The following is a 25,106-nucleotide window of genomic DNA, read 5'->3' as shown; positions in this document are numbered from 1 at the left end:
TGGCAAGGGAAGGGGATCCAGAAAAGGAAATAAAATAAATATTCCAAAGGGAAGATTATCAGGTATGGATTTTTTTTAACACTGTCAAATGCTCCAGAGTGGTTAAAAAAAAAAAGAGTTATATAAATGTCTATTGGATATGGTGTGGAGGTGGTCTCTGGTAACAATGGCCAGAGGATTTTTGGTGGAATAGTGGAGAGAGGGCTGTGGGAGAGCACAGGGCATCTGGCAGTGGATGGAAGGGTGGATAAGAAGCAACCAAAGAGATAAGAATTACAGATAACATTTTAGGAAGTATGGCTGTGAGGGAGCAAAGAAGGATAAATCAGTATTTGGGGAAATGTAAACATTAAGGAAAACTGTCCTAAGGAAATTAAGGAAAAGGTTAATATCACCGTCATTATCATTATAATAAATTTTCTCAAGCATATTTCCCTCTCCTCTCTTTTATTATTCAAAATGGGATTAAACATATTCTACTGTCAACTAAAAGCAAACCCAGACTTAGGTAGGGAGAGACTTTACTTGCAAAGGCTATTGCAAAAGGGGGAACAGTCTGGCTGTCATATCTAAAGTCCCTCAAGAGTAAAGGCAGAAGAGAATTACTTTTATGAAGTGATTAGAAAATAAAACGAAGCTAGAGAGAACTGGGTGTGGGAAGAAGGGGGAGCAGGTGGCAGCAGAGAGGGCCATTAGACAGGAAACCACCTTCCTTAAGCTTTGTCACGTCAGGTGATTTTCAGAAGGGCTGTTAACGGGTTGTTCTGAGTTCCAGTGACTGCTTAAGCCCTCAATGCTCGCATCTGCTCAAGAGTGAGCAGAGTTCATGGATTTGGGAGAAGGTGAAAGCCCAGACTAAGTCTGATCGAGTGAAAATAGCCAGCATTTTGTCCAGATTGGTCAGTGGGGACAAAGAGTTCAGGTAATCATTTATGAGATAAAGAAGGGGAAGTTGGTCTTGTCAAAGGCAAATAGGCAGGCATCTGTGTCTTAGGGAGGCACACTGGGAAGAGTGGTTCTTTGCAGGGAGCCACGTCCAGCAACATAAAAGAGTGGGGGAATTTCTTAAACCTTATTGTTCTCCAGCAGCACCGGGCTCAGTGATGTTCAATGGTATTATGATGCCCATTTCACAGATAAGAAGATCTGGGCTCATGGATAAGCAAGTGGTAGAGCTGGAAAGAAAGCTCAGGGCTTCCAGCTCAGAAGCTCCATTGCCTTTTCCCCAGTCAGGCATGGCCCCCTGTCTTCTGCCTCCCCACCTTGCTGGTGCATGCCTTCCTTGCCAAGCCGACACCCAGGAACTGGTTCTGGAGAACTCAGCACAAGGTTGCTGCTCCTAATAATGCCACTCGTTATTAATGGTGTTCATTTCATTCTCTGCAAAATACTCTGAGCCACAGAGTGCCCCAGGAGAGCGCGTTCTGAACAGACAGGCAGGGAGGTGAGGTGTGAGGGCAATGATGACAGGAGCTTCTTCTTGTTTTTGTTTTTTAAGTAAGAGGCCCAGCAGCAGCCGCAGCTCATGGAACAGCAACAACTTGCTTAAAAGCCATTTCCACTTTTAAACACTTCCACCCCCTCTGTCCTCACCTCCTCAGCCTAGGCTATGAAAATCTGAGCCAACGCTGGCTAATAAAGGGGATCGATAACCATCCAGCTATTTTCACAGCAGCCCTCATATTAATGAAGCTGCTATGGATGAAGTTCTATAAAAGAGGCCGCACGGACAGTACTCCACCACAATAAACTGCCATGGGGTTGCTGATCGTTAATGGAGTGTCCCAGCGTTCTGATCAATTCCAGGCTTCATTTGTCCCCACCTGCAGCCACACTGCCCAGGGGAGTGAACTGTTTGTTTTCCTCAGAAGGCTGAGAATACATAAAATATGCACACAATACAGAGATGAAACAGGCCTTACACTGGGGATATGGTTTGGAAAGTTCCCAAAATACTTCTCTCCTGCTCCAATACATAGAAATCATCAAGTGACTGCAAGGGGTCTTTCTCCTTCAGAAAGAGCATGATTATGAACTTCCCCTTCCTCATCTTCTGCGAGCAGGGTACCACTTTCCTGCTTGGGTTTAGACCATCAGATGGGTACACCCTGCAACCACAAAGCTGTATAATGGTCCCACTCAAACCAATCACAGAGAGGGTAGAGAAAAATGAGAAATTGATTCCCATGGTTCCTCAGGCTACTTTATACAGTCCCTGTTCATCTCATCAGCCTCTCCATCTCTCTCTCTCTCTGCAACCCAGTTTCTTGAGATAGTGTTTTAGTTTGTTGAAAGAACGATATTATCTCTTTTAAAATAGGGCTTATGCATATATGTTCTATTGGCTTCCCAACCCTTGCTTGCAGGGTTAACTCCTTAACCCTCTTAAATCAGCTTAAACATGACTGTCTTTAGGACACTTGTCCTCACTATCCATTTTAGGTAAGCTCCACTTATTATGTCACAATGGCGTTTGAGCTTCTATCCCCCTAACACTCCCTACACCTACAATTGCTTATTCAGTGTCTCTCTTCTCTCCCAGAATATAAGCTCCATGAAGGTAGGGACCATTTGCGGCTTACTTACTATTTTATCCACAGAGCTAATTTCGTGCCTGGCACAGAATAAAAGCTTAAATGGGAGAAACAACAGTTCAATGGGTGAATAAAAGAAGGATCAAATGAATGAATGGATGCAAACATGCATATATGAATAAATGCATGAATAAAACAACCAGCGGGTAGACAATTACCCACCTTCTTATTCCATAATCCCTTCCACCTCTGTACTCACTTAGCTTTTTTCCCAGCACCAGCCTAAAGACCCTTTACATCTGATATGTGTCTACCCAGAGACTTGGCTTTTTTGCAGCTACAGTAGGTGATGCAACTGCATCCTGTCCATGTTCAGATTTAGGCTCCAAGATCCATCTTCTGCCAGAAGCCATAGTTCACAAGGGATGGAGCCCACAGGGTAAGTTTTATAGTTTTTCAATAGAGGAGTTAAAATGCCATTATCTGAGATTAACATTATAGTAAACTATTCCTATTTTAACTACTCATAGTGGCAGAAGGGAGCAGAAAACAGGCAGTGCATTTATATTTAGCATTAAAATGCAGACAGAAGCAAGAACACCACAAGACTCACCTGTGCACCTTTATGCATGCATATATATATATATATATATATATATATATATATATAGGGAGGAGGCAGAAAACAGGGGGCCATGCTGGACTGGGGAAAAGGCAATGGAGCTTCTGAGCTAGAATCCCTGAGCTTTCTTTCCAGTTCCACCACTTGTATGTGTGTATACATACATACACACACACACACACACACACACACACACACACACACACACCACATATCTGGGCTCCTGCCTAGGCCCTTCTGAGCCTGTTCCTCTATTTGGCAGTAAGGCCCTTGCAAGAGGGAGGAACCCCCAGAAGAGACTGAATACTAGCTCTCCTTTCCTTACGGCCCCTGGGAAATGGCTCCAGTCCCATACAGGATGTTTGAGACATAGGGAATCAAAGCTCTTGCCTGCATAACCTACTGAAAAGGGAATACAGAACCCATGTTCGGGGACATAAGCAGAGGCCAGACCCCAGCAGTGATATGTCAGGCTGAATGCCAGCTGTCTCCCAGGCAGAAGTCAAACCTCCCCAGAGCCCAATATGGCAGCCTCTCCCTGCTGCTTTGTCTGGCAGGACCCAGGACAGAGGTTGTGCATACCTTGGGCAGTGAGTACTTGGGCAGCTTTATCTGGGCAAAGGCCTCTCTTCGATAGGACACGTAGTAGCTGGCTCTTCCACCAGTTGTCACCTGGATCACAGGGGAAACACAAAGAAGTCAGATGGGGTCAGGGGTCAGATTGGGCCAGGGGTCGCGGCCAAGTTGAAAGTACTAGCTTCTCCATCAACAGCCACAATAGGTTTGTGATAACCTTTTAGAGAATAACCCTTGCTGGCAACACAGCACTGAGTTGCTCCCATGTCATAGCACGTAGACCACAAATGAGCAATTACAACAGACTTTCCCAATGGTTGACACTGTCTCTGAGAGCAGGGACTCTATTTGGTCACTGTGCTCTGCATATACACACACCCAATAAGTATTTTTAGAAAACAGAAGCCATGACATGGGATGCACCCATGATCTATTTATTCTGCCTTAAAAAACAAGTTTCTAATCCAATGCAGTCATGACATGATTGTGAAATGAATTTTTTCTGATTCTAAATAATTACTATTGCTCAAAAACTCTTGTTACTTTGAAATTAATTTCACTTCTGATCTGAGCACATTTTTTTCCTTCCTATTGACAAATTTATGCACTAAGCAGGTATGCTTTGGTCCGTTTCACATGCAAGTTATTTAAAGGAATCAAGGCTCAGAGGAAGAACTCTAGATTGGAAAGTGAGAAATCCTGGGTTTGAGTCCCAGCTCTGCTATCTGATGGCTGGGGGAGTCAAACTCTGTAATCATCTCACTTGGGAAGGATGGATTCTTAGAAGAGTGTGGAAACCACTTCAAGAAATGGTCTGGCCTGGGCTTGTTGAAAAGTCTTGCCAACATGGCACAGTTCTGCAGATGGCTGCTGTCAGCCCAATCGTCCTAACTTGGAGGGAATTAATATTCACAAGAAAAGATACCATAGACTGTTCAGAGAAAATAGCAGGACGACAATAGCAACCAGGCCGCTGTGCTGAGGAGGCAATTACTGGAGGCACCCACTCTGTTCTCACCAAGCACTTGCTAGAGACGGGCCAGCCCTCCCAATCCAGTCGGAACCTGGCACCCATCCACAGCGGGAGGTGCAGGGAGCAGAAATGTCACGTCCCTATTGAAAGCCGCCCATCGCTCCCCATCCAAGAGAGGGCATCTCCCACAGCTCCCCCTTGCTCTGCACAGATTGGGAGCCCACAAAGCAGACAGTGCAAGCTGCCAGGTGGAGCAAATGTTAGAGTCTGTGGGGAGGCAGAACCTTTGTCGGTGCAAAGACAGGCTGTGAATCAAGAGGAGAGACTGATTTTGTCCCCACTGTTCAATGCTATCCCTACATCTCTATTTCCTCATTAGAGCCATTCATGTTTTGTATTCCAGGACTTTGGGGTTTTGTTGTTGTTGTTTAATTTGGGTTTTTGTTTGTTGATAAAGACATCCGTTCTCAATCTATATTGTGCTGCACTGGCTTAGAGATGGGGTGTTCACATATTAAGATCAATGAGTTGTTGAGTAGTCTTTTCCGTTTTAAATCTCAACTGCATAGATTAAAATGTAATCTTTGGTACTAAACACACAGTCACCACTAGTCCTTGCTTGATCCTATTTGTGCGTTTCATTTCATTTATTTATGTTTTAAATCCCAGTCCAGTTAAAATGAGGTGTTATGTTAATTCCAGGTGTACAATATAGTGATTCACCAATTCTATATATTCCTCAGTGTTCATTATAAGTGTCCTCTTAATCCCCTTCACCTATTTTTTTTTAATTTTTTTAATGTTTATTTATTTTTGAGACAGAGAAAGATACAGCATGAACAGGGGAGGGTCAGAGAGAGGGAGACACAGAATCTGAAGCAGGCTCCAGGCTCCGAGCTGTCAGCACACAGCCTGACACGGGGCTCGAACTCATGGAGTGTGGGATCATGACCTGAGCCGGAGTTGGATGCTTAACACAGTGAGCCACCCAGGCGCCCCTCCCCTTCACCTATTTTACCTGTCCGCCCAGCCACCTCTCCTCTGGCAAATATCTGTTTGTTCTCTATAGTTTGTTCTGTTTTATGGTTTGTCTCTTTCTTTCCTCTTCATTTGTTTTGTTTCTTAAATTCCACATAGGGTGAAATCATATGCTGTTTATTTTTCTCTGACTTATTTCATTTAGCATTAAATCCTGTGGATCCATCCATGTTGTTGCAAATGGCTATATATCATTATTTTTATGGCTGAGTAATATTCCATTATATATGTATATATATAAAATTATATATATTTTAGATAAATATAGATATACATTATATATATATATATATATATATATATATATATATATATATCACTTCTTTATTCATCTACTGATGGACACTTGGGCTACTTCCAGAATTTGGCTGTAATAAACAGAGGGGTGCATATTATCTTTTTGAATTCGTGTTTTAATTATAAATTATAAAACCAACATATGTATACCTGTCAACCCCAGAATTGGAATAGTAATGTTTGAACTTTAGCTGCATCAGAATCACCTAGAAAGCTGCTTAAAACTCAGACTCCTGGGTCCCACCTATAGAGTCTTTGAGTTCATCAGCCTGGGGTAAGGTCCAAGAATTGTCTTTTCTAATGAGTTTCCAGATGATGCAAATGCTGCTGGTTTAGGGGACTCACTCTAAGCAGGTCAGAACCAGAACTTCAAATGACAACTGACATACACCTCTGTGACTCTGTGCCTTGCACCTGTCCTGAGACCCTTGCCTCCCTCTTAGATGTAGCTACTGTCCTCATTTTGTGTTGACAATGATGATAAAGTTTTATTTTAGGGGAAATTCCTGTTACATGAAATTAGTCATTTTAAAGTGTACAATTCTTGGGGCACCTGGGTGGCTCGGTCAAGCATCCGACTCTTGATTTTGGCTCAGTTCATAATCTCAGGGTCATGGGATTGAGCCCTAAGTCTGGCTCCACACTACACATGGAGCCTGCTTAAGATTCTTCCTCTCTCCCTCTGCCCCTCTCCCCAGCTTGTGTTCTCTTTCTCAAATTAAAAAAATAAAAAATAAAGTGTACAATTCAGTAGCATTTAGCACATTTGCAATGTTATATAACCACTATCTAGTTCTACAAGTCTTCCATAACCCCAAAGGAGACTTGATACACAACGATGAAGTTTCTAAACCCCAAAATACACGTTCTGGTCACTTACCATATGCTTAAAAAACAGTTCTCTCTGGGACACCCTGAACATCACCAAACTTGCCTTGGGGAAGGAAACTGGCATCAGAGTAGGCTAGTCCTGTCAGTGAATGCCAGCCAGAGCTCAGCAATGAAAAGAAGTTTCTCCTAAAAAGACCCAGTGGGCTCCCGAGGGAACAAGATGAGAGCATTGCCAAGCCTCTGATAAGCACCATAGAACTGCACTGGGTCCCTTGCGGTTTCCAAATCACCAAGAGCCAAAGGAGAACAGAGTGGTCCCCTCGTTAGGGTGATCAACCCCACCAACTCGGGAACTCAGTCTAGCCATTCCTGATACACCCTGCACAAGCACAGATTCTCTCTCTCACAAGCTCACACATACAACCTGGGAGACTCTGTGCTTGAGTAATCAAAGATGGAGATTACACTTCAGATACACAGTGGGATGATCCAAACTACTAAGGGGCTGATAAAGCCCCAGGAGCCCAGAGGTTCTCCCACTTCCAAGGACATCAGAAAATCTTCCAGTGATACCAAGACGACTCCCGCAGTTATGCTTTTGTCCTGGTGATATCCTTCTCTGTACCTACTGAGAGCCGACTGATGGTTTCACGTCACTGTACCACCTATGAGATCATGGAAGGATTTTGGATGCCACCAGTTCATTACAATTTCTCTCCTCTCAACTTTTCAACCCTATTCTTCCTATTTCTACAGCCCTTTCAACATTTTTTTCTTACGGTACACATATTCCTATAATCTTCCCTCCATGTCTTATTATACAGTTGCAACCTCCCTGATTCCTAGGCAGTGCTGGCCTTGTGGCAAATGATTAGTGAATATGTGATAATAAGAGTAATGACACAATGGTCATTGATTGAGTTCATCTACCATGTTCCAGAACTGCATGTAGCCATTATATAAATTATCTAATTCAATTCTCATGACAACCTTTCAGAGACTATAAGGTACTGACTGACTTGCCCAAGATAAGACAAATTGGAACCTAGCAAAGTTTGGCTCTAAACCTGTTCTCCTCCTCCTGTGATTGAGAAGGGTCTCCATTCATCTTACCTCGCTATAACAATACATTTTCCTGACTCCAAGGAAACATATTTTTATTTTTTAAGAAACATATAAAAATCTCTGTAATTGGGACATGTATATATGTTTATTATTCTTCATATTCCCAGAAAATCTGTGATGACATTGATGACGTATCTTAAAAATGATGTCTTCATAGAAGAGAAGGGGTGAGGTAATAAAAACAAGATTGTAATTACTACCATGCAATGAAACCTTATTACATAGAAAATGGTACAATAAGCAGTTGAAACACCATCCCTCATTTGAGTCTAATTACATATTATATAATGTATACAGCCTCCACAGGTCAGGACGAGATTGTTACAATCTATGACTCCAGCCTATGCCCGAGCCCTTAATTATGAATAAGTGTATCCCCACAATGTCAGGCACAGAGCAGGGCTCAATACCTATTGACTAATGGAATAACAAATTGTGGGGATTAAGCAGCTCAACCAGAGACACTTTTGAGTTTGATTTCCTCCATTATTTAGTGACTAAACCATGGATGTAGAGAACTCTCCATTCCCACCCAGCCTCTAGATGGTTGCAGGAACATATCTCTAGCACTCCTCCTTGGGAGCAAAATCCTCACAATGTTGGGATGATACAAGCTGATGCATTTGCTGCCTCTCCAATACTATTTGCACAGCTCTCTGGCAACCACACAAGAAAAGAATAAAGTTTAGCGACTATTAATCTATTTTGATGAACTTTTCTCTTCCTTACAAGCAAATCTGCTGGCATTGTAAATCCCAGAGATTATTACCACTTTCCTTTTCAGTGACACCTTTTATTTTACATATGATGAATGTCATCCAATTATTTGCTCTGGGCCCATCCGTCATGCTAAACACTGAATTAGCTGGGTCTTTTCCTCACTAATGACTGGCTCGTTAATCTGATTTTCTGGATTTCCATTTTACAGGTTTAATTGGGCTCCTGGCCAGTGAAAATGATTCCTTTGGACAAATGCACTGGCCATTAAATACATCTATCTCTTCTGACTTATTCCCATTCTTGCTGTAACCAAGTCTAACCTGACATATCCTTTATTATTTTTTTTCATTTCTCCTTGCTTTTAGATGATGGCTTGCCCTGGAGGAGAGGAAGAAATCTGCCAAAAAAAAAAAAAAAAAGAAAAAGGAACCAAAGGGCCTTGAGTATGTTGAGCCTGTTTCTGCCATAGATAGAAGAAAACTTATAATATCTCTAGAACTCATAAATGGGCATGGTAATCTAAAAAGAGAAGCAAAAATGAACATTTTTGAGTGTCTACTATGTTGGATGCTTTACATTCATGATATTATTTAATATCCACACTACTAATTACTACTATTATTATTGTTAGTGAAACTATTAGTACCCTACAAGGCATAAATATTCATAGCATTAGATTCTCTGAGTCTTTACTACATGCCAAGCACTGTCCCTGTATACATACTGGCCTTCTCTCTTATGTTCAGGTGAGAAATTGACAGGTGCAGAAGTTATGCAACATACTCAAAGACACACAGCAAGTAAATGGTGAAGCTGGAATTTGAACTCAAATTTATCTGACTGCCAAGCCCATGCTGGTCCTTCAGGGTGTGTCAGGTTTCCAAACTTCTGGGTTGGGGAATGGATTCCATGTCACTTGACTTCCAATTTCCCAGGTAAGATGCCTGCCAACAAAGCAGATCCTTTTATGTGAGGGATCGTAATAGTTTCCCAGCCTTGAGACATCACTGCTCTGTTGTTGGACCAGAGTGAACAGTGCTGCTCCTGGAACTTGTGAATAGGAGGGGCCACAGCGGAAACAAACTGGGCTTGCACAAGAAATGAAGGAAATGGCACTTAGAAGGTTTGTCGACTAGAGGACCTTGCTGGCCCCACGCAATGTGAATAACCAGCCTAAGCAAGAAAAGTGGCCACCTCTCCAGGTACATGTTAGTGACTTCCCACACAGCCTCTGCAGTGCTTCTTCCTCCTTAAAGAAACAAAAGTGAACCACACAGTTGTTAGGATGCACAATTAACTTTTCCAATTTCTTTGCTCATTAATTCTATTCAGATTATTTGAAATAAATCTTGACATTGTTAGGCCTTTCTCTTCCTCTCCACCTACATACTTCCTTCAAAGATCACATTTCTCTTTCAAGAACAAAGAAGCAGGATGCTGACTGCTGGACCACAAGAGTTGATAAAAAGCCGTAAGTCTCATCAGGAAGTTGCTCTAAGCATCGGGATGGCCCTGAGGGCTCCTGCACGGCAGGTTATGTTGACTTTGCCATCTTAAGCTCATTTTCCAAAAATGTTTTGCTAAGGCACCACACTACGTGTCTGAATCAAAACTGTGAGATGGCACTTGGAATAACACGGCATCTTACCAGCAAGTTGTCTCCTCTGCTAGACCATTTGATGTTGAATTTAGTGTTTGTCAAACTGGTGTTTGCTCATTTTATGTCCTGGAGGCTGTGTGATATTAATGTAATATGCAGTTTTATCTGCCTGTTTCTAGAAAGAGTGGGTCTATTACCTACTACACATACACTGTGCTGAGGTTGAACTCCTTTGAAACAGATTTGCACATAAAATCTTTTATTGGGCCCCTAACATAGTAAAATCTTTTACTAGGACCCTAACATAACAGCCCCAAAATAACCTCACTGAGAACGGATTTCGAGTAAGATAGTTGACATTGAAGCCAATATTGTTCTCTCAATTTGCTGTGTGTGTGTGTGTGGTGTAGGGGAGGTGTTGGAGGGGAGATGTATACTGAGGTTGCCAGCACACTTGTCAGCCAAAACATATTGATAAACAATTGCCACCTTCCCCAACTCTACTAAGAAACTCCCTGGAACCTTCACTGCCCATTTGGAATGATAGTAAGGGAGAGAAAAGGTGGTGAGTTAGAAAAGCATGGGATAAAGACCTTGTGTCTACACCACACACAGCACTAGAAGAGGAATCAGCATGCCTGAATCTGAGCCTGTTTGTCAAATACAGTAAAGGATCTGGACTTGATAAGTTTCCAATTACATATTTTCAAAGAGGACTCTTCCGCTTATTTTTTAGCATTTTACTACTTTGGTTGGGATCCTAGACCTGTGTTTAAATTCTGCTTCTGCCACTTGCTGGTTTGGTAACTTTGGACAGGTAATTAATTTAACCTTCCTAATTTTTCCTTCTAGAAAATGGAGACATCAGAACAACCTATTAACATGTTATTTTGAGGAGTAAACACAGAACACCATGTAAAGAGCTTTAGCCCCAAAGCTGGCACATAGTAAATGCTCATTGTATATGACTTGTCCCTGCTGAGCTAGAGGTACAGAGACCTGCACCAGTATAACATCGTGGGGGCCTAATGGGAATTGACCATGACCATAGTGGCAGTTTATATATACAAACTGGAGGCTTCAGGAAGTGCTGGGATAGCCACATTGTGCACCTGGTCAGGGATAGAGGACTGAAATTCTTCTTGTTGCCCTCAGGCAGGATGACTTTATGGAGAAGACACCTATGGAGACCACATAGCCAACATGGTCTATGCCAGAGATTGAACCATTAAAGGTTGCAAGCTTTATCTTTGTGTTCGGGCTTTCATGACTTAGAGGGAGGACAAGAAGTTCTTGGAATTCCCATAAGGCCCTTCAGGATGAAAGTCCTTTGCCTTCCCTCTTTTTTTTTTTTTTTTTTTTTTTTTGCAGGGGGTGGGGATATAAAAAGGCAAAGGTAAGTGTAGAAATAAAAAAGAACAGATATGGACTTGAATTGTTGTCTTGGAGCACAAAAGCTGGGAATATCAAGATGCTCAAGATCAATATAATAACAGCTAAAAGCTAAAACCTAGTCCATCTACTTTGTCCCAGAGTTTCATTAAAAAAGAAAAAATCACTACTCATGGAACCTCTAAAGAAACATGTTAAAACTCATTACCAAAACATCTGCTCCTTCCTCTCTAGGGAATGGTCCTGTTCCTTGTGGACTGTGAGTTTAATATGATTTTGTAAAAGATGGGACTGAGGAGGCTAGAGCAGATATTACAAGGAGACTTGCTTCTATCATCTTCCTACCCTTATGTAAGTCTTCTCTTCAACTTGAGACCTCACGTCACCTGTTTCCTTTGCACAGGTAGATGCTATGAGGCCAATTAATTGGCTGAAATCGTCCCAGGCCAACACAAGCCTCTGTCTTTTTTTCTACTATTCCAGAATTTTAGAAAATAAAAACAAAATAGTGGGAAAGGAGAAGAAGGAAGAAGGGTGTAAGGTGCTGGTGTATAGAACATCTGTCTTTCTAGTTTCAGCTTAGCCAGGTATCAGACAGGCAATTTTGGCATGGTAACTAATCTCTTGGAGTTTCAGGGTTATTGTTCCATAAAAAGGGAGAAAATAATTACCCTTCTCCTAGGGAGAAGTAAATGAGATAACAAAATGCTTTCATGTAAATGTAAAGTGTTCTACAGCTGTAACGATGAGAAGGTTATAAGTGACCTGTGGTATGTACCTAAAAACCCAAAGATCTTAGAAGTATTTGCACTGGGAAATCGCTATAGACTGAATGTTTGTTTTCCCCCAAAATTCCTATGTTGAAACCTAATCCTAGATGTGATGCTCTTTGGAGGTGGGGTCTTTGGGAGGTGATTAGGTCATTAGGGTGGAACCCTCATGAATGGGATTAGTGCCTTTATAAGAGACCCCATCAAGCTCCATTTGCCCTTTCTACTATGTGTCTATGAACTAGGAGATGGGTTCTCTTTAGCCACCAAATCTGCTGGTTGCTTGAGTTTGGACTTCCCAGCATCCAGACTTGTGGGAAATACTCTGTTATCTGTACATAAGATTCTATTATATGCTATATCTGCTGTAGTGGTCTGAACAGACTAAGACCGAAATCAAGCTGACTGAAATCCAAATACCCAATCTATTGATTGTGTGGGGGCACTGAAATTTCCCAATTAGGCGATAGCTATCCACAGGCCAATGGGGAATAAGGAATGTGAGAAGAGAAGCAGGAAATGGATGGGCAGAGATATAGAACAGAAGTATATTCAGCCACACAAGATGAATGGCAGGCATATAGAGCCACTTAAAGAATGATTAATTTTATTGATATGCTCAAGATATTTTACATAACATAAAAGGGCATGACAAACAAAGTCATTAATTTTCTAGAGAAGCAGGGATGCTTCTTTGGGACGTGGGATTTCCAGACGGTCTTGGAAATATGTGTGGGCTGCTAGATATGATGGCAAAACTTCGCCAACATGGGATTTGCGTGCCTCATGAGTGAAGTTTGGGACAGCAGTGGACAGATTTAAGCCATCTGTCAAGCTTTTTCTCAAGAAACACTGACACCTCCCCAAGAGAGCCATGAATATTTGTGAAATGCCACCTGCTACTTGGAGCCTCACCATTGCACTCCGCATGCCGTGCTGCTCTCGTCCTCCAGCAGAAGCACCACCACTGGAGAGTCAAGCTCTGTGCTCACACTTTGGATGCACTGCGTGCTCTCATGCACAATACCACACAGAGAAGATACTATACAGCCTCTCTCAGTACTTAGCATCCATGTCATAACAATTAATATTTGTAGGGTATGCTCTTCTATGCATTAGTTTTATTATTTGACTGAACCTCATTTGGTCAGAGCACAACCCTTTGAGGAAGGTCTCAGTATATTCCCATTTTAGAATTAAGGGGTCTTACTTTAGGTCACCTTGTTACTAAATGGTGAGTCTCAAAGCCAACCACAGAACTTCTGACTTGAAACCCCAGGCCTTTTTCACATTGCCAGGCTGCTTCAGACTGTGTCTGCTGAGTCAAGATCAGAAAAACACAAAGTGGAGATAATTGCATGGGTTTTCACAAGTGGGTCGTGATTTTACATTAAATAATCCTTTGAGTGTTTGGCAACACCACAACATGGAAAACCAGAGGCGATAAGAGAGTGTGCTTCCCTGTGGGAAATAGAGAAGCAGATTACAAGATGTTCTTCCCCACCTACTGCTGACTCCACATACTAATTAAAGGTCTGGCCAAACTCACATTATTCCTTGAACATTGCTCATGTTTACACATCTCATTACGGATACTGGCCCCAATTCTACCATATGTTACATTTATCAAAACTTATTCAGCACTTTTGTGCCCAGGCTGTATCAGGTACCATGGGAGTCATAGGACTGTGACCTCATGGAGTTCACCATTTCTCTGTAAAAACAAGCCTAGCATAGAAGATGTACAAATGGCCGTAGAACACCATAATGCTATGGTACCCTGAGCAGGGTGAAGGCTATGTGCCACAGAAGAGAGAAATACCAGCTCAGAACCACAGTGATTTACTCCACTTGTTTTCATGCTCTGTACAGAAGTACTAAAAAATCAGTGCACATACAACATGCACACACACATACATAGAGTATATACATATATATGCACATAAACTATATACATATATAGAGAGTATATACATATATATGTAAATAAGTGTATAGTGAATACAAATGTAATATATATATAAAATATATGTTATATATATACATATATATACATATATACATATATATGTGCATATATATATATATGTATATATATATATACTATGCAGTTCCACTTTACTCGTAGGTAAAGTGACATGCACAGGAACACACAGCTCCAAAGCGGCAGAGCCTGAATTTGAACTTGGCTCACATATATCACACACACACACACACACACACACACACACACACACACACACAGGATTTGAACTTGGCATATATACATACACACACACACACACACACACACACACACACACACACATATATGTTTTCTGTTTGTTGAATGGGATGATAGATTTGAGGATGGAACACTAGAGAAACCAGGATATAGCTGAAGTGTTCTATTTAATCAAGGGAGGGATGGAAAGAAACGGTGGGGATAAGGTGGGGATGGATCTTGAAAGAAGAAAAAGATCACAGCAAATCTGAAGGGGTTGCAGGAGGTGAAATCTAAGAAGGCAGGTCACTGGTGGTCAGTTCCAGAAGAGGTGCTTTGGAGGAATGCCAAGAAACAGTGGGTGTGTGTAGGTTTTATTAAGTGTTTTTTCTGTGCAGGATCTGACACAAACACTCTGCTTCATTTTTGCTTGACATTTCCAATAAAAAGTCTACACCACACTGCTCAATAATCTTATTAAGATTTTATTTATTTATTTGTTTCTCTTTGCAGAGGTGGCTCATATCAAGAACATAGTTCTGCTTCAAGAAAATACTCAAGACTTATAGCTGGGTTACCAGAAATTCATTTTTCTGAAACTTTTCAGCCCTTTGTTTAGTTCTTTGTTGGGAAAATTAACAAAGAGCCTTGCATCAGGAGCCTAGACATGGATTCCAAACCTCCCTCAGCCCTACTGGCTATTATGGATCTTTGGGAAAAGCACTGAGCTGCTTCTGGACCTCAGTTTCATCCTCAAACAGGTAAGGCACACTCACAACATACAGGCCCAACATGTGCCAGACACAAAGCAGGGACTCAAAACTGTCACACCTCTGTGTTCTTCATTCCTTCACATCCTAGGTCCTGGCGTCCTCGGCATAAGGATCTTCTTCAACTCTTATATCCTAAGATTCTATGCTGCCAGTTTATTTTGCGCTCATTAAATGACCCCACAAACACGTTGTAGGCTGCTACTTTGCGTTCAAGGTTTCTGCTCTTACTTACTGCCCCTTACATTGTTCTTGACCCAATTGCCTCAAAATGTAAGAACATTTAGGTTGTGACTCTCATTTAAAAAGCAGAACAAGTGTACTGGTATCAGACAGCCTGGGTCAAAATCTCTGCTCCACTCCTTACTAGCTGTGTGGTCTTAGGAAAATGACTTCACCTCTCTGTGCCTCCTGAGAGAAATGGAGGTAAGAGTAGGATTTACCTCATAGGATGTCATAATGCCCAAATGCATTAACACTATGCCTAGCTCACACTAGCCACTCAATAAGTGTTAGCTCTTACTATTACATGAAATTGACTCCCCAAGAACTACAGATTATTCAGTAAGAAAATTAGCCAGGAGGTAAAAATCACGGAAGAATGTTAAAGGACAAATCTTAAGTAAGGAAATGCTGAGAATCACAGTATTTCTTCTACAGAAGGGCTCCGTATAAGGTTCAATCAACTCCACAAGGACTCATACCAGACGTCTCAGAGGAAGTAAGGAAGCCACCACTTCCACGCCTTCCCTCCCACGCACACACAGAATACCTAAGAAGCAATTACACAGCAGAACGAAATAATAAACACAATCGTATTAACAGCACTTTTGATTATTTCTCCATCCTGCAATCTGGAAGCAATCGCCACCTGGGGCAGGCAGTTAAACCGCAGGCGTTTATTCCAGAGAATCGGACAGAAGGCCTGGGGTACGGCAAGCAGATTCTCCACTCTAATTGGGTTCGGTAGGGTGGTGGAATCACCACTGCGCATCACAACAAGGTGTGCCTCCCTTCCCAAAACATTTTTCAGAGGAGGAGGTGGAAGCGATTCTGCCTGGCCTCTAGAGGTTGCAAGGCTCCAGGGAGAGGGGAAGTGGCTAAGTTCATGGTCCCATCACACACACGCTGGATTAGAGAAAAACAAGGAAGGAGAGAATGGAGATTAAAGACAGACCATTTCAAAGCCCAAGAGCCCGGAGAGGGAAAAGCCAATCAATTTCTTTTTTTTTTTTCTTTTTTCTATTTCACAACAGATGTTTCACTTGCAGTTCCAAATCTAATAGCAGTTGGTGTAGTAAAGATGAAATAGTTGGAGGAAGAAAAAGAGAGAGCTAAAAAGGAAAGGAGGGAGGGAGTCAGGCTGGCAGAGGAGAAGTGAATCTCCAGTGCCTCCCTGTCCTTGCAGGCTTCCTGTCTCTGGCTTCTGCCCACTGGGGACAAGCAGCGTGTGTCCCTGTCTCCCCTGCCCTATGGTTCTCCTGGGCTCCTGCAAACGCAGCCCCCTGCCTGCAGGCATCTCTCACCAGGAAGGCAGGGGTAATCAGGCCCATCCTTCAAACATCTTCATTCTATTACGTTCATAATCGGCTTCTAATGTTCTGTTCGATAGATGTGGGGCCGACCAGACCAAGCGCTTGAACAGCTGCTCAGGCCATGGAGCTATTCTCTGTGCCATTGATCACAAAGACAAAAATCAATCCTGGCTAAGGAGAAAGAAGTTAAAAATAAATTGCTGGGATTGATTTCTGTTCAGACCTTCTGACTCCCAGTTTAGAAAGGGGGAGGGAAGAGTGCATGTGGATGCACCTGTCATGAAATCACTTCATATGTCCCAATCTCAAAAGCAAAATCTGGAGATATTTTACACACACACACACACACACACACACACACACACACACACAGAGGCATGTATGCACACAGTTTTCTTCTAATTTATGCTTTTATTTTTGCCTCCCAATAACTATCAGAGATGAGAATCCATGTAAATCATAAACTCCCAGGAGAAGAGGGCTGGGTTTGTCTCATTCGCTACAAAATCTCCAAAGTGGGGTCCCATGCTTTGTGGACTGTAGTAACTCCAGAGATATTTATTGAGGGACTGAGAGAATAGATGAATTAATGAAGTATCTTCTTTTCTATGATTGGCTCTTGCAATTATGTTTATTTCATCAATTTATCACAGCATGTAATTATTTTTCTTCTTCACTGTTTTGCATAGGTATTATCTCTCTCACTAGACTACAAACCCTCTTATGGCAGGAACTTTTACTTGTTTGCTTTTTAATTTTTGACCTATTGTACTGCCTCTACCTTGTGCCCTCAGTAGATGTATGTGAAAGGAAAGGAGGAAAGGATAGTTCAGCAACTCTGTTAAGGGACGGGCTGCAACCTAAATATTTTTTGTTTTGATTCCAACACTGAAGAAATAACTTGGGAAATACTCCTGAATAACAGTCACCAGCCCATGTTTAACTAAATGGAGCATCCTGTAGAGTGAGCAGACTTCTGGAACTGCAGCATTAGAAGGGAACTCTGGAATCATATACTCCATTGCCTTCCCAACTGGATTCTATGGAGTTTGGGAATCCTACAGTGATGCCTTGGGAGTGTCCAAAATGGATGAAGAAGAGGCTGAGTGGGTAGGAGAGCTCCTATAGCCCCCTGACCCTCTTTAAACTAGATCATTCCCTTGTATCTGTTTTGCATCTTGGAATTCCTTGGAAAGGTTGTATGAAAAGCAGTTCCCACTGTTAAGAACCACAACAACAAAAGGTTAAGAGCTCTTCTTGGATGCAATTCTTTCTTTTTGTGACAAGGAAACTGAGCTCTAGGGAGGAAGGTGGTGGCCCAATGTCACCGAGTGAGTTAATGATGAGAACAGACTTACATCTAACAATGCTGTACTGCCCACCCCCACATCCCCCACCAACCTGCACCCCCATCTGGTGGCAAACTGCCTCCTGCCATGGAAGGGTCTCTTCCTTAGAGCATTTGTTGTTCTGAAAATTAGACTCCTCAAGTCAATTCTCTGCTTGGAGACCTAACCTGAGCCTTGCCTTCTCCAGGAAAGTATCTCTGATCATATCATGCCTCGTGGATCTCCCTCGCTCTGAGAAATTGCCTAGCACTTTCTCAAGAGCTTTTGAACATTGCTCAGAGAGAGTGTCAGGCCTTGTAGTCCCACCACCGCACCTAGTCTGAAACAGAACGAGGACAACATTGTCAGTCTTGTTTACCAATATATTACCTTCGTTGAGAATAACAGGAACATATCAAGTGCTCAACAAATGGTTGTTGAATGAATGAATGAATGAATGATCAACACTTCTGTCTCAGACAGAACCTCTCACAGCCCTGGGTACGTAGTAGGTGCTCAATCAAATTAAGCTATGATCAGCCAATGGCTCCGCCACTTTTAAACTCCAAAAAGACCTTGTTCTGACTGACCATGAGGGCTTTCAGAATCAGATCCTTAAAAGTTGCTTGCAGAAATCCAAAGCATTTGTTTACCCCATTAGCTAGCTATGGAGTTAAAGGCAGAGCTATTAAAAATTGTAAAAGCCGAAACTCTGAAATAAATAGATATGTATCCTCGTTATAATGGTAATGGGGAGAGGACTGAGTTTAATAGTCTGCTTCTCAGTCCACAGCCCAACTGTCTTCATTATCGGCACTGTTGTTTTTACAATACAATTATCTTTAATAGGAGAAGGCCCCAGAAAAGAGATCCTCCTGGGAGCTGTGCTTCAGAAGAGGGGGTATTGGGAAATTGCTGGGACTTAGAAAGGGAAGGACAATGGGGAGACCCAGCTGGGTCATGACTCAGTAGCTCCTCTGTACCCCAGAATAGAACTCAAGAGAAGCTGTGCCCAGAAACACACAATGGAAACTGGATAATTCATGGCAAGAGGTACATGGTAAGTGGGGAAGGCTGGAGAAAAGTGGAGCTGGGGATGGTAACTATGATTAACCATGCTGCCACTCCCCCTCCTCTGCACCCTAGTGATGAGTGTTTGAATAATCCTCTAAGTGCATGTGAGGGACGACTCTCAGAGGTGCGGGCATGATTACATTGTACTGAATCCCATTAAGCCCTTCTTTGGTTAATGGTGCAGAAAGTTTCTGATCTGAAACAAAATTGAAACAGATCCTGACAAACAGTCCACTGAACAAGGAGGGAGTAAGGCTTTCCTGCCCCTTGTGTCCACCAAGAATGGGACAACAGCTGCCTCTTTTTTACCTGTACAGTCATCCGGAAAAGTTCTGGGAACACCAGCTATTCGGTGCTAATGCAAACATCTTCCGATTGGGAAAATGAAATGAGAAATAGATCACTGTCCTCTTTTGTTATCCCTTATGAAGCCAGACAGCTCTGATGTCATATCCTGACCCTGCCATCTACTGAGCTATAGGACAAAGGGGGATTCTCTAACCCTCTCTGAAATTCAGTTTCCACCCTTAAAAACTAAAGAGAATAATATCCATCACACCAAGATCCTGGGAAGATTAAAGTAGAATTAAAGAAAAGAAAACGCACACATAGCAGACATGCATTTGGCATGAAATAAACATGAGACACAACAAATAAACTGTGACAACAGTTTCACTTTGCTGACTGGTGGGTAATAACCGGTGGTGTGGCGAGGTGGAAACCGCATTCTGAAGCATCACTGCTTTGGAAACAGGAAATTACAGATTTTCCAATAGTGGAGGAGACTGAGAGGTGTGTGGCCGATCTCATTCTTTTGGGCTGAATTACAGAAACACTTGTGGTCCCCTGGACAACATATCCACTTTCCAGGCCAGCATTCACAGGCTGCACCTAATCATATGAGGCTCCCGGATAATTAAACACCATGAGTGCCACCTTTCCTATAAAATACACTGCACAGCATACACGCCACGCCACTACTCTTCCTTCTCATGCCCACGGAGACACTACTAATTAACGGCAACAGTCTTTCCTACTGAAGCACGACAACACAGCCTTCTTTGCAGCTATTAGTAATTACTCAAAGGTGATACACAAAATGGAAACAATTCGACACCCTGGGGCCAGACATATCCCATCCATGTACTACTAGAAAAGCAAATACCTGTGTTATAATATGGGGCAAATTACAGAACAATTCACTGAGATTAAGGGAAAACATTCCTTGCTATGCTGGCCTAGTAAATAACAGTATGTAACTTTCACAGAGCCTCAGCAGATCTCCTGGGAAATAAACAAGTCGTCACCATTTATTAGGGACATGCACAGCAAAGCTCTGAAAGGAGCAAAAAGACACCAAGCCAAAAGGATTGATGGGCATTCTGTAAATAAAGAGCCCCTCCTGGAGCCTCTCTGTCTCAGCAGGAGACACTGGGGAATCATCAGCATCTGGATGGTAATTGATGCCACGCTGTAAGAATCAATGAGACAGGATTGCTCAGAGAGCACAGGAAGTGAACAGAGAAGAGGAACCTATGAAAAGCTCTGAGAACAACCCATATTTCAAGGGTAGGCAGAGGAAGAGGCACCTGTTTAGGAGAGGAAGAAGATGCTACATGCTGGAGAAGTAGGAGGAGTAGCTGAAGCACACATTGTCAAAGAAGCAAGGGTGAATGTGCTTCCAGAATGAAGCAGCAGCCAAGAGACCCCAGTGCCGCAGACGGGTCAACTAAGTTAATTATCGAGAGGTGTTGTCTAGATATAATTCAGAGACATCTTTGATGAACTTGGCAAAAGTAATTTCAATGGAGTGGACAAGGAGCAAGTCAGTCTCAAGTGGGTTAAAGAGAAGGAAATGAAAAAACGGGACAATGAATATAGATAGCTCTTAAGAAATCTGCTTGCAAATGAAAGATGGGACATTTATAGACAGGAACATTGGATTCAAAGAAAGTTTTCTTGTTTTTTTTAATTTAAGGATAGTATATATTTAAAAATATTTAAATACTGATGGGAAGTCTGAAACAGGAAGGAATATTGAAGAGATAGGGGAAGAAGGATAATGGGTAAAGCCAGGTGCCTGAGAAGTCAGAAGGGGTGGGATTGGGCATTTGGATTGAGAAATTTTATATAGCCATGAAGATGATTCTTTTTACTTTTCTTGGATAGTTTGATCTATCCACATACTGGATACATAGTAAGGACTCCATAAATTTGAGGGTTTTTTTTTTTTTTTTAGTTTCTTTGAGTTGGGTTCCATCTGCCTTGAAATGTAGAGCCTGAGACCAGGGCTTTTATGCAGGTAGTGCTTGTTGTTGTTTTCTGTGAGGCTCTTTTGTCTGTTTGTTTGCTTGAGTTTGAGAAATGATCCTAGGGAACAGAAGTGGCAGAACTAGAGAGTGGAAAACAAGGAGGGAGAAAAAGCCGTCCCAGGGAGTGTCACTCAACTGGTTATTACTATGAGTAACTGGGACCCAACCCCACTGGGGACACTCTAAAGACCCCTAGAGAACGAGGCTCAGTATCGCCCTCCTGACACAGGAAGAGAGGAGTGAGTATCCACTGGCTACTGACTCCTATCAGTCTAATTGTCCAGGAGGGTCTTGGCACCTTTGCACCTGCATCAGGATGGCTAAGGGGTCTCTCATAAGTATCCTATTTAAGGAGGAATCAGCCCAGAACAAAAAGCAAGAGGTTCACAGTGCAGCTGAGGCAAGGTGACATCAGGCCACCTGTGTGCACAGCTAGCTGCGGAGCAAACAGAAGCCAGAAGGACGTGAGATAGGACCTTTGCGATGCCCAGCATGAAGATCAACTAAGCATCATGACCTTCACAATCAGGTTGCTCATTTGTTTTTGTACACTGAGGCATTTCAAATACTAACAGCAACTTTTACATCAAGCCACTAAAATCATTGCCTGTACAGGAGACACATCCCAGCAACATGCTATTTAAGGATCTTCCATTAGCGCTGGCTGTTGAAAACAACTCACTTAAGATTCTGAAAGCGCTTCAAGAATATTCACCTGAAGATGTCTTTATTGAATTTCTTTTGAAGGTGGTGTCTGCAACTCTTTCATTTTCCTTTAAACTCCTGTGTTGTAAATGTGTCCCTAATGATGAGATTGCTATTTATTTAACATTCAAATCTCTCCCATTAAGGCCAAATTAACATCATTTAAAATATTGCCAAATAGTTTTTCTTTGAATAATTACACTCTATTAATTTCTGCCTTAGGGCTTTTTTTTTCTTTCAGAAAGATAACTCTAGAGTGGCCATGCCAGAGAGGCTTTTCTACCTCCCACAGTGGTGCCTAAACCAGGTTCTTAAACAACTATCAAAACCCAGGGGAGCTGGGGGCAAACATGCTACAAGAAGGTACTCAAGAGTCTGGCAAGATAATTAAACCCCAGAATATCTACAGTTACATAGCTGTCATTAGAAGCTGGTTTCTTTGAAGCACTATGGAAGGTATGTGGGAAGATTCTATCATGCACGTATGTTGATACATGAGTTGAATCCATGAATAATTACCAAATGAATTTGGGGAAAAGATTTAGGACTCTTCTATATGACAGGCTTATAAAAACTCTTAAATGAGAATGTGCATACACAAACGTAGCGAGTCTGATTTTTGCATGCGGATTAATCTCTTGATCCTTGCGTTTTATAGGGTTCCGTAGTTTTCAAAGCATTTCAAAGCCATTATTATCTCCCTTGATCCTCACAAAAACCTTCCAGTTCAGGCAGGGCTAGGGGCATCATTCCATTCTCCAGAAATGAGAAGATGAGTGTTCTGAAAGTCCAAATGAGTTGCCCAGTGTTCCCTGGTTGGTAAGGTGGTGGAGTCCTGACTACAACCCAGGTGTTCAAGTTCAGGGTCCTCTGCCCCACATCAAACCACAGGCTACTTGAATCATAAACTCTGAGAGCAGGAACAATGCCTTCTTCCTCTGCCACGCTCCAGTGTACCTGGCACACATCAAGGACCTCAAGAAGCATCTGTTACCTAGCTACTAGTACTTGTTAATTGCTAATACTTCTAGAACATCTTTTCAACTCTTCACAACAGCAACTTGTGTCCAAATTGCTGACTGGCTTCACTGTAGCCCTGGAGTTATCCTAGGACTTCTTTTCTGCGTGCCATTGATCCGCACACAGAATTCCTTGCTGTAGGGGGGCCTTCTCTCCTGACTACACCCACACATTACCAGGAGTTTAAAGTGTGGATCTCCACACTGACACTGGTCTAGTTGTGGACGTTGAGAAGGATTTGGCAGAGTTGGGATGACCTTCCCTTTGAATTTTCTGCTTTATCTACACCTCTAGAAGATGTAGTGTGTGTGTATGTTAATTATGGATCGGTCAGTGTTTTCTCTTGTGTTTTAGATATCTGTATTAGAACTGGTTTTTTCCCCCCACAACTGCACTCACAATAAAACTTTATTCAATGAGTGAATGAATCCTAATTACACTGAAGGCCACCTCCCATGCCATGAAGGGAGGATGAGGCCAGGCTTTGCATAGTTCAGTAAAGACACACAAATCTCTTACAATGGCTTATTAGGGCTCTGTTCCTGTTTCTTCATCATACCTCCTAATAGCCAGGGTATCAATCCTATCACTGAAGGGATTTTACTGCTATCACTGCTGAACTACCTATTTTCCAGGATAATCATTAGAAAAGCTACTCCATAAGGAGAAAAGACAGGATTTCCAACCTTCTTGGCTCAGAACACAGAAAACAACTTATCTCTCTCCCCCTGCCCCTACAGAGGAAAGCCGATTTCTCTTTTATCCATGTGGAACGGAGGCATTTCAGGCAGACGCTTTCCCATTAAAACAAGGGCTCTTCTGGGAAGGATTAGCTCCTTTTGATTTCACTATGAAACCCCAGGCCCCCAGGCCCCCTACACAGAAAAGGCATTGACAGATTAACAAATTTCACAGTGTTCTGTACATCTTCAGCTCGGCTGAAAGCTGGAGATCAAACACTAGGCCCCCTCAAGCAAAACCATCAAGATGACTATCTTTACCTCTTTGTCAATAGAAAAATAAAAGGTGAGGCGGAACCTTGGGGTCTCTTCTGAACTGTAGGAACCGCATGAGTAGTATAGGGACCCTTCAACGACACACAAGATACAGATCAAAAATAATCATGTTGAAAAAAAAAGAAAGAAAGAAATGACTGGGCATGAGGAGCTTTCCTTTAGGAGGGCAAAGTGTTTTAAGGGTGAATTTTCTAATGCAAAATTAATGGGAAGTTTCTTATGAAGTAGTTACCTGGGTTTTTCGTTATTAACTTTACTCTCAAATGTGTGCATATACATTTGTATATGACTCACTAATGGGTAAACAATTATGCCTTAAACACACACATAACATTTATTAATCTGCAGAGAAAGGAAATGGATCCATGTCACATGAATCCCGAATGGTTCGGTTGTCCACACCCAAAAAGCCTGACCTGTGACCCATGGAACCAACAGTGCTACAAAAAGTTGGCAGTTTCAAACATTTCTTAGCAGCAGATTGCTTTCATCAGAGGCAAAAAGTATTAAGAACCCTGACATACAGAACAAACAAAAGCTGAGGTGTGCTATTTAAGGAGGGGGTAAGAGGGCCAGATACCCTCTTCCATTTTTCCATAGCTCCTGAGACAAGTTACCTAAGACTCCATGTAAAAACTGCCAAGAACCACATTTAGCAGGGCGGC

General features: G+C 42.2%; 1 protein-coding gene across 1 annotated transcript in view; it reads right to left on the bottom strand.

Moving 5' to 3' along the window:
* The window catches only part of SORCS3 (sortilin related VPS10 domain containing receptor 3), a 591,280-nt gene that overhangs the window by 111,023 nt on the left and 455,151 nt on the right, over positions 1-25,106 (bottom strand). Inside the window, exon 8 of the mRNA XM_043597460.1 lies at positions 3,739-3,828. Within this exon, the coding sequence (XP_043453395.1) occupies positions 3,739-3,828 (90 nt within the window). The remainder of the gene's footprint in view (positions 1-3,738; positions 3,829-25,106) is intronic.

This window comes from Prionailurus bengalensis, chromosome D2, assembly GCF_016509475.1.
Source record: "Prionailurus bengalensis isolate Pbe53 chromosome D2, Fcat_Pben_1.1_paternal_pri, whole genome shotgun sequence".
Taxonomy (NCBI): Eukaryota; Metazoa; Chordata; class Mammalia; order Carnivora; family Felidae; genus Prionailurus; species Prionailurus bengalensis.
Note: the sequence above shows the minus strand (reverse complement) of the source record. Positions and strands in the feature narration are given on the sequence as shown.